At 37.3% G+C, this 16,336-nt stretch overlaps 1 protein-coding gene across 1 annotated transcript in view; it reads right to left on the reverse strand.

The window, feature by feature from the left end:
* Window positions 1-16,336, reverse strand: part of BRWD1 (bromodomain and WD repeat domain containing 1) — a 123,660-nt gene that overhangs the window by 74,602 nt on the left and 32,722 nt on the right. Inside the window, exons 10-17 of the mRNA XM_043474437.1 lie at window positions 13,567-13,637; window positions 11,702-11,802; window positions 10,853-10,893; window positions 9,745-9,843; window positions 6,585-6,735; window positions 6,224-6,358; window positions 1,953-2,081; window positions 1,553-1,778 (exon numbers count right to left, since the gene is read on the reverse strand). Of these exons, the coding sequence (XP_043330372.1) occupies window positions 1,553-1,778; window positions 1,953-2,081; window positions 6,224-6,358; window positions 6,585-6,735; window positions 9,745-9,843; window positions 10,853-10,893; window positions 11,702-11,802; window positions 13,567-13,637 (953 nt within the window). The remainder of the gene's footprint in view (window positions 1-1,552; window positions 1,779-1,952; window positions 2,082-6,223; window positions 6,359-6,584; window positions 6,736-9,744; window positions 9,844-10,852; window positions 10,894-11,701; window positions 11,803-13,566; window positions 13,638-16,336) is intronic.

Raw genomic sequence — 16,336 nt, forward strand, 5'->3', positions numbered from 1 at the left:
ACCATGCTAAGTTAAAGAAGCCAGACACCACAGACTACATATTGTATGATTTCATTCATATAAAATTCCTTTAAAAGGAAAAATTAAAGTGACAACAACAGTCATTAAAAGGGGCCAGGAGAAGGGAGAGGAATAATTCTACAGAGGCTCAGGAGAATTTCTGGGGGCACTGGAAATGCTCTGTTATTTGCATTGTGGTGGTGGCTTACATGACTGTCTTAACATTTCTTAATTCATTTGAATTACACACTTAAAAGTGGTGAATTTTGTTGTACATAAAGTATTTAATCAAACTAATAAAAAGAATTTGGAAGAGTAAACATATGGTGATTGTAAATCTTTAACCTTCAAGTTTCAGCAAATCAATCCTCATCCAAACAAAAGTATCTTTTTTTATTTTTAATTGGAGGATAACTGCTTTATAATGTTGTGTTGTTTTCTGCCATACATCAATATGAATCAAGTCACAGGTATACACGTCCCCTCCCTCTTGTACCCCCTACCACTTCATTGCACACACGTATCTTTTTTTCTTTGCTCAGTACAAGAATACCAGAGAAAAATGCTACACTGCTATGAACAAAAACAAAACAAAGCAAAACACCTCTGCCCTTGGCTAAGACAGGCGAAGGACAAGATCGAACTGGAACCTCCTCTGCCAGAAAGTTAGTGTTCAAGGAAATGATGGGGACTTGGGAAAGGACACAAAACTCAGCCTAAAGGGTTTCCACAGCCAAATCCAAGGATAACATGAGCAACTAAGTAATGACAGTACTGGATTTTAACACACTATATAACAACCCAGAAATCCAGACCAAAACTTAATAAATGGGAGAATAGTAGATGGTCAGCTAATGATAAAATGAAGAAGCAATGATAAAAGAGTTGGAAAACCATTTCGCAACCTTCAGAACAACAACTGATTCAGACAAGAATTACCAATGGATCTTCAAACTTCCAGGTAAAGTTAGAAAAGGAATAGGTTATTTACTCAAGTTACTAAATAATTACAAAGAGGAAAAAACCTTCAGAGTGGAGCACTTTGGCAGATACCCAGTGTTCAAAGTCAACATCATCAATAACTGGATGAAACACAGCCATAGGCATCCTGACATGATACTCCAAAAAGACTACATCATTTATGTTGTGCTCTTAAAAAATGCACAACCTGAACTTCCCAAATTAAAATCTACACTGGGGAGGGAAAAAAAGCTGTAACAGGCATTATTAGAGTAACAAAATTTGATTACAGGCTAGCTATATAATAGCATAAATGTTAAATGTTCTATTTTTGATAACTGTTCATGATTATATAAGAAAACATATTTGTTCTTAAAAAATACATACTGAAGTATTTAGGGGTAAATGGACATGAGGCCCAGAACTTAAGTCTCAAGTGGGTCACAACAATGATATCTATCTAGAGATAGAATAATAAAACAAACATTGCAAAATATTAAGGACTGGTAAATCTGAAAGTACAGGAGTTCTCTGTATTATTACTCACATTTTTCAAATTTAAAAAAAAATTTTTTAAAGGTTTAGCACTTACTTGTTGCCACATAGCCTAGTTGTGGAACCAAATGTTCATCTGCAGAATTTTCTCGGCCAGGCACTAATCGCTGATACTTAGTTGGATGAGGGTTTCCATCTACATCTACCAAGAATGGTGGAGGCATAAGGTGAGGGGCCTGCTGAGTCTGCTCATCTAAGACGTAATTGTTAGAATCCCTAATCAGTGGTCGATAGTCAGTATGGAAGAACATCTGGTCAGGAATCTAGAAATGGAAAGTTTACAGACTGAAATTTTGAGGATTAAACATGTTAAAGAACATAAATATTAACCAGTTAATTTTATTAGAAAGGATAAAAAATCAAAACAATACATCTAACCTATTTTTAAAACATCGTTCTTAACTATTTACATGCTCTATGAAAGTATGTACAATGACCTTTTCATATGGCTTGCTGCATCCAAAACCAAATATCAGAAGGTGACCGTGAGAATCTGTACAGGCAAAATGCTGTCCATCCTGTGAAAACTTACAATCAAAGACAGCTCCATGTCCTTGTCCTTCAATCTAGGAAACAAAGATGGAAAATTTTATGACCATTTCTATGTAACATCTTAACTTCTGAAAAAAATATTTAAAAACGAATTTTTCATTAAGCACATCAATATTTTCAAAAAGTAAAATTCACTTTAGATATCACTGGTCTAGAACAAACCTTGAAAGATCTTCTAAGAATTAGTTCTCAAAATGATCAAATGAAGGATCATCAGTTCAGTTCAGTCCAGTCACTCAGTCATGTCCGACTCTTTGCAACCCCATGAATCGCAGCACGCCAGGCCTCCCTGTCCATCACCAACTCCCGGAGTTTACTCAAACTCATGTCCATCTTGTCAGTGATGCCATCCAGCCATCCCATCTTCTGTCGTCCCCTTCTCCTCCTGCCCCCAATCCCTCCCAGCATCAGGGTCTTTTCCAATGAGTCAACTCTTCTCATCAGGTGGCCAAAGTACTGGAGTTTCAGCTTCAGCATCAGTCCTTCCAATGAACAACCAGGACTGATCTCCTTTTAGGACAGACTGGTTGGATCTCCTTGCAGTCCAAGGGACTCTCAAGAGTCTTCTCCAACACCACACTTCAAAAGCATCAATTTTTCGGCACTCAGCTTTCTTTACCGTCCAACTCTCACATCCATAGATGACCAATGGAAAAGCCATAGCCTTGTCTAGATGGACCTTTGTTGGCAAAGTAATGTCTCTGCTTTTTAATATGCTGTCTAGGTTGGTCATAACTTTCCTTCCAAGGAGTAAGTGTCTTTTAATTTCATGGCTGCAATCACCATCTGCAGTGACTTTGGAGCCCCAAAAAATAAAGTCTGACACTGTTTCCACTGTTTCCCCATCTATTTGCCATGACCAACCCAAAGTGAAGGCCTTCTTTATGTCTTACAGGAGAATGAAACTTCCATAAACTTTTTAGTACATAACAAAAATCTATTGATTAATAACTTACATGGGAAATGATTAAAAATGAATAAAGTTTGTTACTCATGAATTAAAATCAATACTTTTATGGAGTTTAAGCTTTTCACCTAGATGACTAACCACCATGCAAAATTGGTAATGCTGCAAAAGTCTCAAGGGTGCATATGTAAATTCTTACACCTGCAACTACCTTACTTCAGACTGCCACAAATTTCTAAGTGTGTCGTGAAGGTTGGGCTTCCCTCATAACTCAAGTTGGTAAAGAATCCGCCTGCAATGCACGAGACCCTGGTTCGATTCCTGGGTCAGGAAGATACCCTGTAAAAGGGAAAGGCTACCCACTCCAGTATTCTGGCCTGGAGAATTCCATGGACTGTACAGTCCATGCGGTGGCAGAGTGAGACATGACTGAACAACTTTCACTTTCATGAATGTTGCCTTAAATAGGTAACTTCTAAACTGCTTTATTCTTGTTATTTTAACTCTATATTCGATTAGTTTAGTATTAACAATTTATAGTTAAATGAGATGTTTCAATAACTCATTAGTATAGAGCTACACATACTTGTTGTCACAGCCTATAAATAATAATTAAAATCTAGGACAAGTTAACCTAAATCAGTACTGGAAAAAGGAATCATCCACCCAAACAAAACAGAAGTATCTATTTTCATTGCCAGAACAAATTCTCATACATACCTAAATACCCACTTGAAAAACAATTCACTTCTGCTATACCACACATGAAAGAGTGCCTTTAACAAAATGGGGGGGAAAATTAAGATATCAGGATACTTAGGGACCTGCTGAATAAGATAATGCCCCCTTGACCTGAGACTCTCAGTCCAAGTAAAGCAAAGGCAGGTGGGGAGGCAAAAGCCCTGGGCTGGTCAGGCAAAACTGGTGGCAGCTACTTTGCTACCACACATGTGCAACTAACCTCACCAAAAGCTCTGCTAAGGGTACCTACTGAGAAGGAAGTTTCCCAAATGGGCAAACCTACCTAGGCAGAGCAAGACACACGCCGCTTTTTATCTGCTGTCTGAAGAGTCCTACACAATCATTCCTGATAAAACAAAAATAGGCTGCTGCTGTTGTTGTTGCTGGCGGCGGCAGCCGCAAAAAAAAAAAACAAAAAACCTGCAACTGTGTCCGGGGAACACTTCAATGTCACACTACGTTTACTACTTTTTTAATGAAATACTGTCTCATTAGTAGCTTAAAACCCAAGAATTAGGAGACTCTCAGGTCATCAGTAAAGGTAAGAATTATTCAGCCTACAAGGCCAATTTTTGGCGTCTGACTAGAAATAAAATCATCATTGTCCATTTGAGACTTAACAGGTTACTCTTAGTCCTAGTGGTTATTTTAGATTATATTCTGTTTAAAGCCTGAATTAATGTAGTCTTCTGTTTAAACAGATTAAATTTAGGATGTTCCTATTGAGTTTTAAAGGACAATTAAGAAGATGGATGTACATATGAGTTTTAAGGCCACAGAAAAACTAAAGAAGGCTTCTTTCTTTTCCAAGGATTCTGAACAGAGATGCAACATTCAGAGATGCCTAACAATGTACTTTATGCTATTTGAGTTGTTTTAGTGCATTTAATGTTAGTAAATAAAACACTTTAGAGAGTTAAACTGTCCAATGTAAGCATATTAAAATTAAAATTTTAAAGGTAAAAAAAAAAAAAGAGCAAAAACATGGAACACATGGACGAAGATGGTTTTCAATCAAAAGGTCTAAGAATCACTCATCTGTAGGATGCTACTGTACTGCCTCAAAAATTAATTAGCCTTTGAACTGGGTCTCAATATACATAAAGAGTAATTTTAGAAAACCTATCAATGTGTGCGTCTCAAAAGTCTTAACCATGTATAAGTCCTTTTATACATTCCCCTCAGAATTTATCCCAAGGAAATAATCAGGGATCGACATACACAGCCATATATATTCAAACTGTTGCTGCTGTGCAAGTTTTAGAAACTACTGAAATACTCAACAATAGCAAATTAACTACATAAGTAATTTTCTTCTAAGAAAGGCTGAATTTACCATCAAACATACATTTACAAATTCTTAAAAAATATTTAAAGGCTTGAAAAGCATTCTTTACATAAAATGAGAAGGGATTACAAAACTGTATGTGAAAAGAGTAAAAACAAAAAACTATGTGTAAGAACGCCAACTAATAATTCTGTAAAGAATGATGCCATCAGAAAATCTCCAATGGATATTGATATCTGTGAAAGTTTAATGAGGAAACAGACATTTACACAGTCTCTGGAAAAAAAATCAGCTTAAAAATTACAAAGAAAAGAAACATTTAAAAAATTAGTGCAAAAACTTGGCAGATGTCACCTTAACCAAATACTTCTAATTATCACATTAATAGTGGAACATATAAACATCATTAGCCTCCTAATATAATGCATGGAGGGCACATTATCATTTTTTTTATCAAAAAATATACAACAGTATTACATCATGAGGAAATACCAGAAAAAACAAATATCCTATAATATTACTTGTCTGTAAAAAGGCAAGATATGCAGGGTGAAGGATTACTGATTTTACAGAAGTGGAAATACATAACTACTTAATATGATGCATGATCCTGAATTAGTCCAAGGGGTAAAACATAACTATAAAGGCATTTTTAGGACAACTGACAAATTTTGAATGTAAACTGGATTAGGTAATGCTACCTTATCAATGTTAAATTTGCTGATTTTTGGTAACCATATTGCAGCTATGAATAAGAAATTCTAAAAATATGCAATAAGGTCATAATCTGGCTTTCAAATATTTGTGTGCAAAAAGAAAAAAACTGAGGAAACAAAAAATGATGTTTGACTCCTGAGAGGACTTTACTGAATATTATTTTTTATTAGCAGGTATTTTAATAAATTTAAATAGTGAAAAAGTGTGAATTACCATACATAATTTTGCCAATTTAAACACAGGAACACATTCACAGATACAAAGCTAAATAAATAAATTTTGAAAATCCTTCCCTCGTGTGAATTAGTTATAGAGAGTTCACTTACATATGTACGTTTGTATGTATGACTATCAGATATTTATCAGCCTTAAATAAAGTAGCACCCTGATCTCTAGAAATACAAACTGCCAAAAACATGCAGATTGGTTTCGGCTACATGTCCTTATCCAAACATTTGAAACAAGTGCAAACAGGCATGGAGACACATACTCCCCCCACTTACCATATTGAAATAATGTTTCATCTTGGTGCCTTTTGTGATATCCCATATGAATATGCTGCCATCATGTCCTGCAGATAACATAATTCTGGAATCAAAGGGATGTGTCTCCAAAACAAATACTTCATCAGCATGTCCCTTTATTCAACAAAGTCATATAGTTAAGGAGGGTCTGCAAGTTATAAGTTTAAAATTAAAAGCCCATGCTGTCACAGTATCTAAGGGCTTTTGAAAATGCATTAATTACAGTGATTTATACATTAGTATATATACAAATTTCTATTCATTTGATAATATAAATGAAACAGGTTTTTTAAGTTAAAAAAAAAAATCTTTATTTGTTGTATGTTATAAAACTACCTACCAACAGGTTATGAAGCAGCTGTCCAGTATAAGAATTCCACACTTTGAGGACATGATCATTCACAGCTGTGACAACAATGCTATCATTCTGATTCCAAGCTATCATTGTTACTTTGGGTTTCATAAACCTTTCCTCTTCCAAAGATAAATCTCTAAGAAAAAAAAATACAACATGTGCAGTGCTATATGCGTAGGAGGCTACACAATCCCTCATCAATACAAAAATAGTAAATAATCTAGCTCACGTCCACACTTTAGCCACATCACAAGAGTTTATCACGTCTGACCCACAAGAGGTTATCTACTAACAGATGAGGGCAAGATCCCAAGGGGAAAGGGATGATCCAGGAACAGTTCAGAGGCTGAATATAGGCAGATTCCAGAACACGACCATTATTCATAAAAGCAAAGCTTTTCTCTACACCTAGGATTCCTTTTCTCTTGACTGCAAGGCTTATCGGTAATATTTTCAACTACGTGGAAGACAGGAAGAAGGTAATTCACCTTCATGCCCCCAATGTCTAGAAAAGTGCCTGACAGACTTTCAGTGTGCTGAACTATCTCTTTACACTTCCTACAGACTGTTCCTACGGCTCCCTTGGCAAGAAGGGTCTTATATACACATGTCTGCAATGTTTTGCTGCCTTCATGAAAGCAATATGCACATTCTGTGTAAAATACAGCAGTCAGTAGTATGGAGGGGTGGGGGGAGAACCTAGCTGCTTCTGAAGTCATACAGCACATTCTAAGAAAGTATAAACATAAAATAAACATGTATTTTAAAGAAAACAGCTACAAGAAGGAGTGCTATGTGACAGCTACCTGTGTAAGCACAATGGAACACAAAAGACTAAATAATTCTAACTAGACTGGTCAGAGGAAGTGTAACACAAGAGACAAAATGGAATACAAGCTAGGATTTCCACGCTTCACCTGAATTTACTAACAGACATGTTGCATTTCATCAAATTGATCAGTCAAGATCAGAACACTAGAACAAATATATCCATCAATTTATACACATAGAAAACACTGCTTTTCAAGATTCGAAAAGAGGTAAAACTTTAAATGAGAAAAGAATATTTCTACCAAGAGGGGAAATACAGGAAAAGTTCTCTCCATGAAGAGAGTATAGCAATAAGAAAACTAAACAGTTCTCAGTCTCATTTAAAAAAATTCTGAACCTCCTTGGTGACCCAGTGATAAGGAATCCTGTCAACGCAGGACGTGGGTTCAATCTGAGTTCAGGAGGAGTCCACATGCCATCAGGCAAGGCCCAAGGCAGCCAAATAAAGTATTTTAAAAATTTTATTCAAGTTTTTACAATAATGTTCCTATTTTGCCTAATGAAGTAGCTGTTCATACATGAATACAGTTTCAAATTTTCTTCACTGTTATTCATTCATTATTATTCACTTTCACACTAAGATGCTGAATATCCAGATGTAACATTTTTAAGTAACGGTAAAGATTTGTTTGTGAACAGGGATTATCAGATTTCTAGTATGTGTTCTTTCCATTCTTTACCACAGGTCATTCCACAAAAATATTAATATCAAATTTACTTTGAAATCCAATACAACTGTTTGAGTCACAGTGGAGAATGAGTTAATTTCTCCTACTATTACTAAAAATAAAGCAGATATGAAGATTTCTAAACAACAGAATGTGTAACATTTTCCAGAAAAAATGCTAAAAACAGTGATATGCCTACTCTACACCAAGTAGACTAGGCTTCCCTCGCAGCTCACTCATTAAAGAATCTGCCTGCAATGCAAGAGACCCAGATTCAACTCCTCGGTCAGGAAGATCCCCTGGAGGAGGAAATGGCAACCCACTCCAGTATTCTTGCCTGGGAAACCCCGTGGACAGAGGGGCCTGGCGAGCTAGTCCACGGGCGGCGGGGCCTGGCGGGCTAGTCCATGGGGTCGCAACAGTCAGACATGACTTAGCAACTGAACCACCACTACCACACCAAGTTCTGCGACAAATGTGCATAGGATTTTCAATTGCCAATAGTTCTTACAAGCAGGTAGTTTCATCTCCCAGATGATGAAACAGATTGTGATGGTCTCAAAATGATATAGCTATAAAAAGTGTACATGGTACTTGAGCAAAGTTCTGACTCCAAAACTCATATTCTTCCCACCACCTATACAGTCTCCCAGTAGGTACAAATTCAAAAACACAATGTATTTGAAATTTATAATATCTATCTTGGGAAATACTAAAATTATCTCAAAGCTGCTGAAAATGTTTGAGACTCTGGAGTGTTAGATGGGGGTGAGGGGCCACAGTTAAGACAAATTTGCCTTCAATACCATTTTACAAACCAAAATTTTACCATGTAAAATAAAAATATCACTCCCAATGGAGATCAATTTTTAAAAACCGAAACAATAAAATGTATTTGCTTACTTTTTTTTTAAACCAGATATAGTTTTTTCCCATTTATTTTTATTAGCTGGAGGCTAGTTACTTTACAATATTGTAGTGGTTTTTGTCATACATTGACATGAATCAGCCATGGATTTACAAACCAGATATGGCTTTTTAAAATGTAACTTTTTAAAGATTCAAGTCAGTGTGTGGCAAAACCACTACAATACTGTAAAGTAATTAGCCTCCAATTAAAATAAATAAATTTAAAAAATAATAAAATAAATAAAAAATTCTAGATCTTTACGTAAGTAAAAGAAAAATAAAAAAAGTAAGAATTCCAAAAATCGTATCTTCATTTTTGTTTTCCCGGCTTATAGGATCTTAGCTCCCTGATCAGGGATTGAACCAATGGTCCCTACAGTGGAAACCTGGAGTCTTAAACAGTGGACTGCCAGGGAGGTCCCATCCTATCTTCAGAAAAATAGAATTTTCTGAAAATCTCCATGTTTGACATACTTATTTATATATTTAAAACAGTAGGTGGTTTTAAATGCAACACTTCAGAAGAAGTCAATGCTTTGAACAATGGAATAAATACAGTGTTCTTTCCTACATAAATCTTAAGATTTTAACAGGTTTAAGTATGTGTCAGACATGCAGGAGAGCCATTCACTTAAATCGGAGGTGGCTCTAGTTCCTGAACAAAGCGAAAAACCAACCAGAGAGACAGACCAAGTATTCAGTATGCACCCACTTAGAAACAAACCATCTCAACTTACCCTGAGATTCTAGTGGCCATATCTAGTAAGATGCTTCTCCATTCTAACTGTTCAAATCTCCAAATTCGTGCTGTTCCATCTCTGCTACCACTTAAGAACCTTAAAATAAAAGAAACAGATCTACTTACATACATGCTACCAAAGGCTACAGTTAAAACCACAAGCAAAAAAATTTTTAATGTAGCTATCTTGACTGCAGGTAAATCTACAGGTGTTAATTCAAAAAGACGGGGATTTACGGCCTATCTAAAAGGAGAAAATCTGGTTTGCTCTGATTTGCCTGGCCCTATTGTAAAGCACATTTCAAACCCAATCATTACCTTGTCAAGTAGTTTTGAAAAGATATGTGATAAGTACTAGGGAGCAGGGAAGGACAACTAAAGATGAATGGAAGAATTAGTAAGAGCAAAAGTGCCATTATAAGCATTTAAATTCTAAACTCAATTTCATGCTAGTCACTATGTATAAATAAATCCATCACTTAGTTAAGTGTTAAAAAGAAGAGGTAAAAGGTACCTGAAAAGACAGTGGGGACCACAAAAAAGGATATAATTTAAGGGATAATTTTGTTGCAGATTACATCACAGTAATTGATTAGAAAAGATTTAACTATTAAAATGGGCATCCCTGGTGGCTCAGCTGGTAAAGAATTCACCTGCAATGCGGGAGACCTGGGTTCAATCCCTGGGTTGAGAAGATCCCCTGGAGAAGGGAACGGCTACCCACTACACTATTGTGGTCTGGAGAATTCCATAGACTGTAGAGCCCATGGGGTTGCAAAGAGTTAGACACAACTGAGCGGCTTTCACTTTCACACAACTACTCAAATATAAGAAATTTCATTATCCTTATACCTAATTCTCCTGTAAATCAAACAGCCAGTAGTGAGCTAAAGAACTACTTTGGATATAGGAGGCTGCAGAAACTACAGTTCTAAAAACTTCATTGCTTCCTCCCTGTCAGACACTTTTTCTTCAATTACTACAGTTACTAACAAGGGCCTGCCATATGATATATAACTGCAAAGTGACATATAAGCTACACTAATAGGAAGCATAACACATTTACCCAAAAACACACTCATGAATACAAACTCACACTTACTTACCGATCACCACTGTTACAAAATTGGATGCTATCAACTTTATCCTAAAGAGAGGAGAAAACCAAACACAAAAGAAATCATCTACATAGTTTGTAAACAAAGAAAGAGCCCACCCAGTTCTACAGTTAGAAGCACATTTGGTTTAAAGCAAGAGATCTGCACTCTTGCTGCTTAACCCTGCCATTCAAACATATATTGTATGTTTAAGAGCAAAGAGCCTAACTACAAATCAAACCAGACTAAGATACAGCTTTTATCTCAAAGACAGACACATAGGGTTTAAAAAGAAAAAACAGCCTGCTTCTAAAATTAAACCTGTATTTACAATTAATTATATCTACAAAATTAATATGGATAGAAAGTGATAAAAAAAAGTTTAAGTAGCTGAAAACAAGTCGCATTCACTTGATTATGTGCAAAACAAACAAACAAAAATTTCTTTGAAAGTGATTCTGTTTTTTATCAAATAACTTCACAGAACTTCCTTAAGGAGAAAAAGATGACCTGACGGCTGACCAGTACTCCAGAACACTGAGAGTTATCTATCTTATAGTGCACGTTAATAAAACAGCATTCTAATTCCATGAGCTTGGTTAAGATAAACGGGCCCAGTTCAAACCTAATCCACTCCAATCAACTGTCACAATCAAATGGACCTGAAGCAGAAATAACCTCTGTAAAGCATTAGCACAGTAAGATACTGACAGGTGCTGAGCCTGTCGGTATCATCTTTCATCTTTAAATGCAATTCCTCCTCCATTTAAGTTAAAAGTAAAGTCAATAATGGTTATTGAGACTATATACCAACAAGAATATTAAAAATTTACTTAATTTTAAAGCATGAAGACTTACAGTGTGACTTTCAAGTTCTGCGATTTTTTCAGGTGCTTCAAAACCCAAAAAATACATTCTGATTACATGATCAGTACTACCTGTGGCTAGAAACATACCACCTGAAACAAAAATTTTAAGTTTTAAAATCCAGTTTGTAACAAATGCCTTAACCAAACTTCTATTTTAAGTAAGCTCTCTATGCCAAAAGTAAATTCATCTCAATAGATCCATCTCATTATATAAAGAACTTTTAAAAATTAACATAATATATTGTGATGTTATGATTTTTAGAAGAAATTTGTATTTGGTCTTCATCCCTGTTTCTGGCTGAACTCCTAAAACCCTTAGAATTTCCTAAGTGAAATGATACTGCTGTCTTGATTTTCATATAACAAACCCATTTCAATCACACCAGACTTTATGTTAATGAGGTAACTTTTGAAAAGTATATGAAGAGGAACCAGCCATGTGATAGAGATTGGGAGAGAGGGCTGGGAGAGAGCTGAATCCATCCTTATGGCCAATGAGTTACCCAACTGTGCCTGTGTGATGAAGCCTCATAAGAAACCCAAAGGGCAAGACTCAGAGAGTTCCAGGTGGATGAACAGGAGGAGATCAGAGAAGAATAGCAGGACTGGAGAGTCCTCCTTCCCAGAGACTTTATCCTAAACATCTCCTCCATCTAGCTATTCCTGAATTATGTTCTTTCATAATAAACCAAAAATCCACTGAGTGAAAGGACTTCTGTCAGCTGCTTCAGCAAATTAACTAAATCCAAGGAAGAAGTTGTGGGAACCTCTGAGCTACAGCCCGTCAGCAGAAGCAAGGTGACAACCGGGTCTGAGGCTGGAGGTGGTCTGGGAATCTTGTAGGACTGAGCCCTTATTCTGTGCAGTCTCACACTATTTCCTAGGCAGGCAGTGTCAGAATGGGGTTGAATTGTAGGACGCCAAGCTAGTATCAGAGAACTGTTTGGTGGTATTATAGCAGGGGGTGGGGGTGGGGGGGTGTACACATCAGATGACACTTAATTTTAAAAAGTTAATTCAATCTGGAAATGTTTATTATCTCCCTCTGTCATACTGGTTGTGACAAGGACTAAGACGCTGCCACTCCAAAAATGCATGAAAACAGGCTCTGCTCTCTAAATCCCTTTACAGTCCTAGGGGATCCTGGTGACTTAGATGGTAAAGAATCTGCCTGCAATGTGGGAGACCTGGGTTCAATCCCCGGGTCAGGTTCCATCCCTGGGTCAGGAAGGTCTTCTGGAGAAGGAAATGGCAACCCACTCCAGTACTCTTGCTTGGAAAATCCAGTGGACAGAACAGCCTGGTGGGCTACAGTCCACGGGATCACAGAGAGTCAGACATGACTAAGTGACTAACACTTACACACCTAAACATAGCTATGGTATATGAAGTTCACTTGTTCACATTTTCAGACTTCTATGGGGGAAAATCTTTGACCTCTCCCCAAAACAAAGGTTACCACACAAGTCAACTGTACAAAAAAAGAAAAAGAGGAATAATTTCACAAGATGTGTGTAAAACAAACCTAAACTCCCCAAAACCAGCAATTCAAAGAAAATCACAATCTTGGCTTATCATACACACGGGGCACATGGCAGAGGAACTGCTCATTTGGACACTTTAAGCGTCCTTTTTGACAGTTCTCCTATATCCCTGGCTCTGATTACTATGAAAAATCCAAGAAAGTCAGAATGGAGAAGATAAGAAAAAGGCTAATTAACATCACAGGTTAAATCTAATGAAATGAACATAAGTCATTCACCATCTATCTGATAAAGGCCATTAGCCATAATGTGGTTGGTTGCTCAAAAAAACTAAAACAAAACTAAGAAAAAAACACTAAAGGTATCTTACCAACACTAAATGAAGAACACAGCATTTGAACACCTGGTCTAGGCTTTTCAGTGAACTTCAGGGGACGTGGACTAGAAAAGAAGAACATGTTGTTTTAAAATACACATTAACATGTTTAACATACTGGAAGTTTCCATAAGCCTCTTATCCTTATTTCATCAGAGGGCAGACAGAATGAAAACCACAATCACAGAAAATCAACCAAACTATCACATGGACCACAGCCTTGTCTGATTCAATGAAACTATTAGCCATGCCATGTAGGGCCACCCAAGATGGACAGGTCATGGTGAAGAGTTCTAACAAAATGTGGTCCACTGGAGAAGGGAATGGCAAACCACTTCTGAATTCTTGCTTTGAGAATGCCAAGAAGAGTATGAAAAGGCAAAAACATGTGACACTGAAAAATGAACTCCCCAGGCCAGTAGGTGCCCAATATGCTGCTGGAGAAGAGCGGAGAAATAACTACAAAAAGAATGAAGACACAGTCAAAGCGGAAACAACGCGCAGTTGTGGATGTGACTGGTATTGACATAAAGGTCCAATGCTGTGAAGAACCATATTGCATAGGAACCTGGAATGTTAGGTCCGTTAATCAAGGTAAGCTACAAGTGGTCAAACAGGAGATGGCAAGAGTGAACATCAACATTTTAGGAAATCAGTGAACTAAAATGGATTGGAATGGGTGAATTTAATTCAGATGACCATTTTATGTACTACTTTGGGCAAGAATCCCTTAGAAGAAATGGAGTAGCCCTCACAGTCAACAAAGAGTCTGAAATGCAGTACTTGATTGCAATCTCAAAAATGACAGAATGATCTGTTTCCAAGGCAAACCATTCAATATCACAGTAATCCAAGTCTAAGCCCCAATCACTAACGCTGAAGAAGCTGAAGTTGAATGATTCTATGACGACCTACAAGATCTTCTAAAACTAACACCAAAGGAAGTCGTTTTCATCATAGGGGACTGGAATGCAAAAGTAGAAGTCAAGAGATACCTGCAGTAACAGGCAAATTTGGCCTTGGAGTACAAAATGAAGCAGGGCAAAGGTTAACAGAGTTTTGCCAAGAGAACGCACTGGTCACAGCAAACACCCTCTTCCAACAACACAAGAGATGACTCTACACATGGATATCACCAGATGGTCAATACCGAAATTAGACTGATTATATTCTTTGCAGCCAAAGGTGGAGAAGCTCTATCGCTTCTCAGCCTTCTGGCTAAGAGATCAAGTGCAAAGATGAAGAAACCCTATCCAGTCAGCAAAAATAAGACTGGGAGCTGACAGTGGCTCAGATCATGAACTCCTTATCACAAAATTCAGACTGAAATTGAAGAACAGAAAATCACTAGACCATTCAGGTATGACCTAAATCAAATGCCTTATAACTATACAGTGTGATAAGTGACAAACAGATTCAAGGGATTAGATCTGATAGAGCACCAAGAACAATGCACAGAGGTTCGTGACATTGTACAGGAGGCAGGGAACAAGAAAAAGAAATGCAAAAAAAGGTAAAATGGTTGTCCGAGGAGGCTTTACAAATAGCTGAGGAAAGAAGAGAAGCTAAAGGCAAAGGAGAAAAGGAAAGATATACCCATTTGAATGCAAGGTTCCAAAGAACAGCAAGGAGAGATTAAAAAAACTGTCCTCAGTGATCAATGCAAAGAAATAGAGGAAAACAACAGAATAGGAAAGACTAGAGATCTCTTAAAGAAAATCAGAGATACCAAGGGAACATTTCATGCAAAGATGGACACAATAAAGGACAGAAATGGTATGGACCTAACAAAAGCAGAAGATATTAAGAAGAAGTGACAAGAATACACAGAAGAACTGTACAAAAAAATCTTAATGATCCCAATAACCACAACAGTGTGATCACTCACCTAGAGCCAGACAACATGGAGTCCAAAGTCAAGTGGGCCTTAGGAAGCATCACTACGAACAAAGCTAGCGAAGGTGATGGAATTCCAGCTGAGCTACTTCAAGTCCTAAAAGATGACACTGTGAAAAGTGCTGCACTCAATAAGCCAGCAAATTGAGAAAACTCAGCAGTGGCCACAGGACTGGTAAAGGTCAGTTTTCATTCCAATCCCAAAGAAGTGCAATGCCAAAGAATGCTCAAACTACCACACAATTGCACTCATCTCACACACTAGGCAAAGTAAAGCTCAAAATTCTCCAAACGCGGCTTCAACAGTAAGTGAACAAAGAACTTCCAGATGTTCAAACGGGACTTAGAAAAGGCAGAGGAACCAGCAATCAAATTGCCAGCATCCACTGGATCACAGGAAAAGCAAGAGAGTTCCAGAAAAACATCTACTTTTGCTTTATTGACTATGCGAAAGCCTTTGACTGTGTGGATCACAACCGACTCTGGAAAATTCTTAAAGAGATGGGAATACCAGACCACCTTTCCTGCCTCCTGAGAAATCTGTATGTAGGTCAAGAAACAACAGCTAGAACTGGGCATGAAACAATGGACTGGTTCCAAACTGGGGAAGGAGTACATCAAGGCTGTATATTGTCACCCTGCTTATTTAACTTCCAAGGAGAGGACAGACATCACACGAAATGCCGGGCTGGATGAAGCACAAGCTGGAATCAAGACTGCCGGGAGAAAGATCAATAATCAGATATGCAGAGGACGCCACCCTTATGGCAGAAAAGTGAAGAAGAACTAAAGAGCCCCTTGATGCAAGTAAAAGAGGAGAGTAAAAAAGTTGGCTTAAAACTCAACATTCAGAAAATGAAGATCATGG

The sequence above is a fragment of the Cervus canadensis genome, chromosome 7 (assembly GCF_019320065.1).
Source record: "Cervus canadensis isolate Bull #8, Minnesota chromosome 7, ASM1932006v1, whole genome shotgun sequence".
NCBI classification, from domain to species: Eukaryota; Metazoa; Chordata; class Mammalia; order Artiodactyla; family Cervidae; genus Cervus; species Cervus canadensis.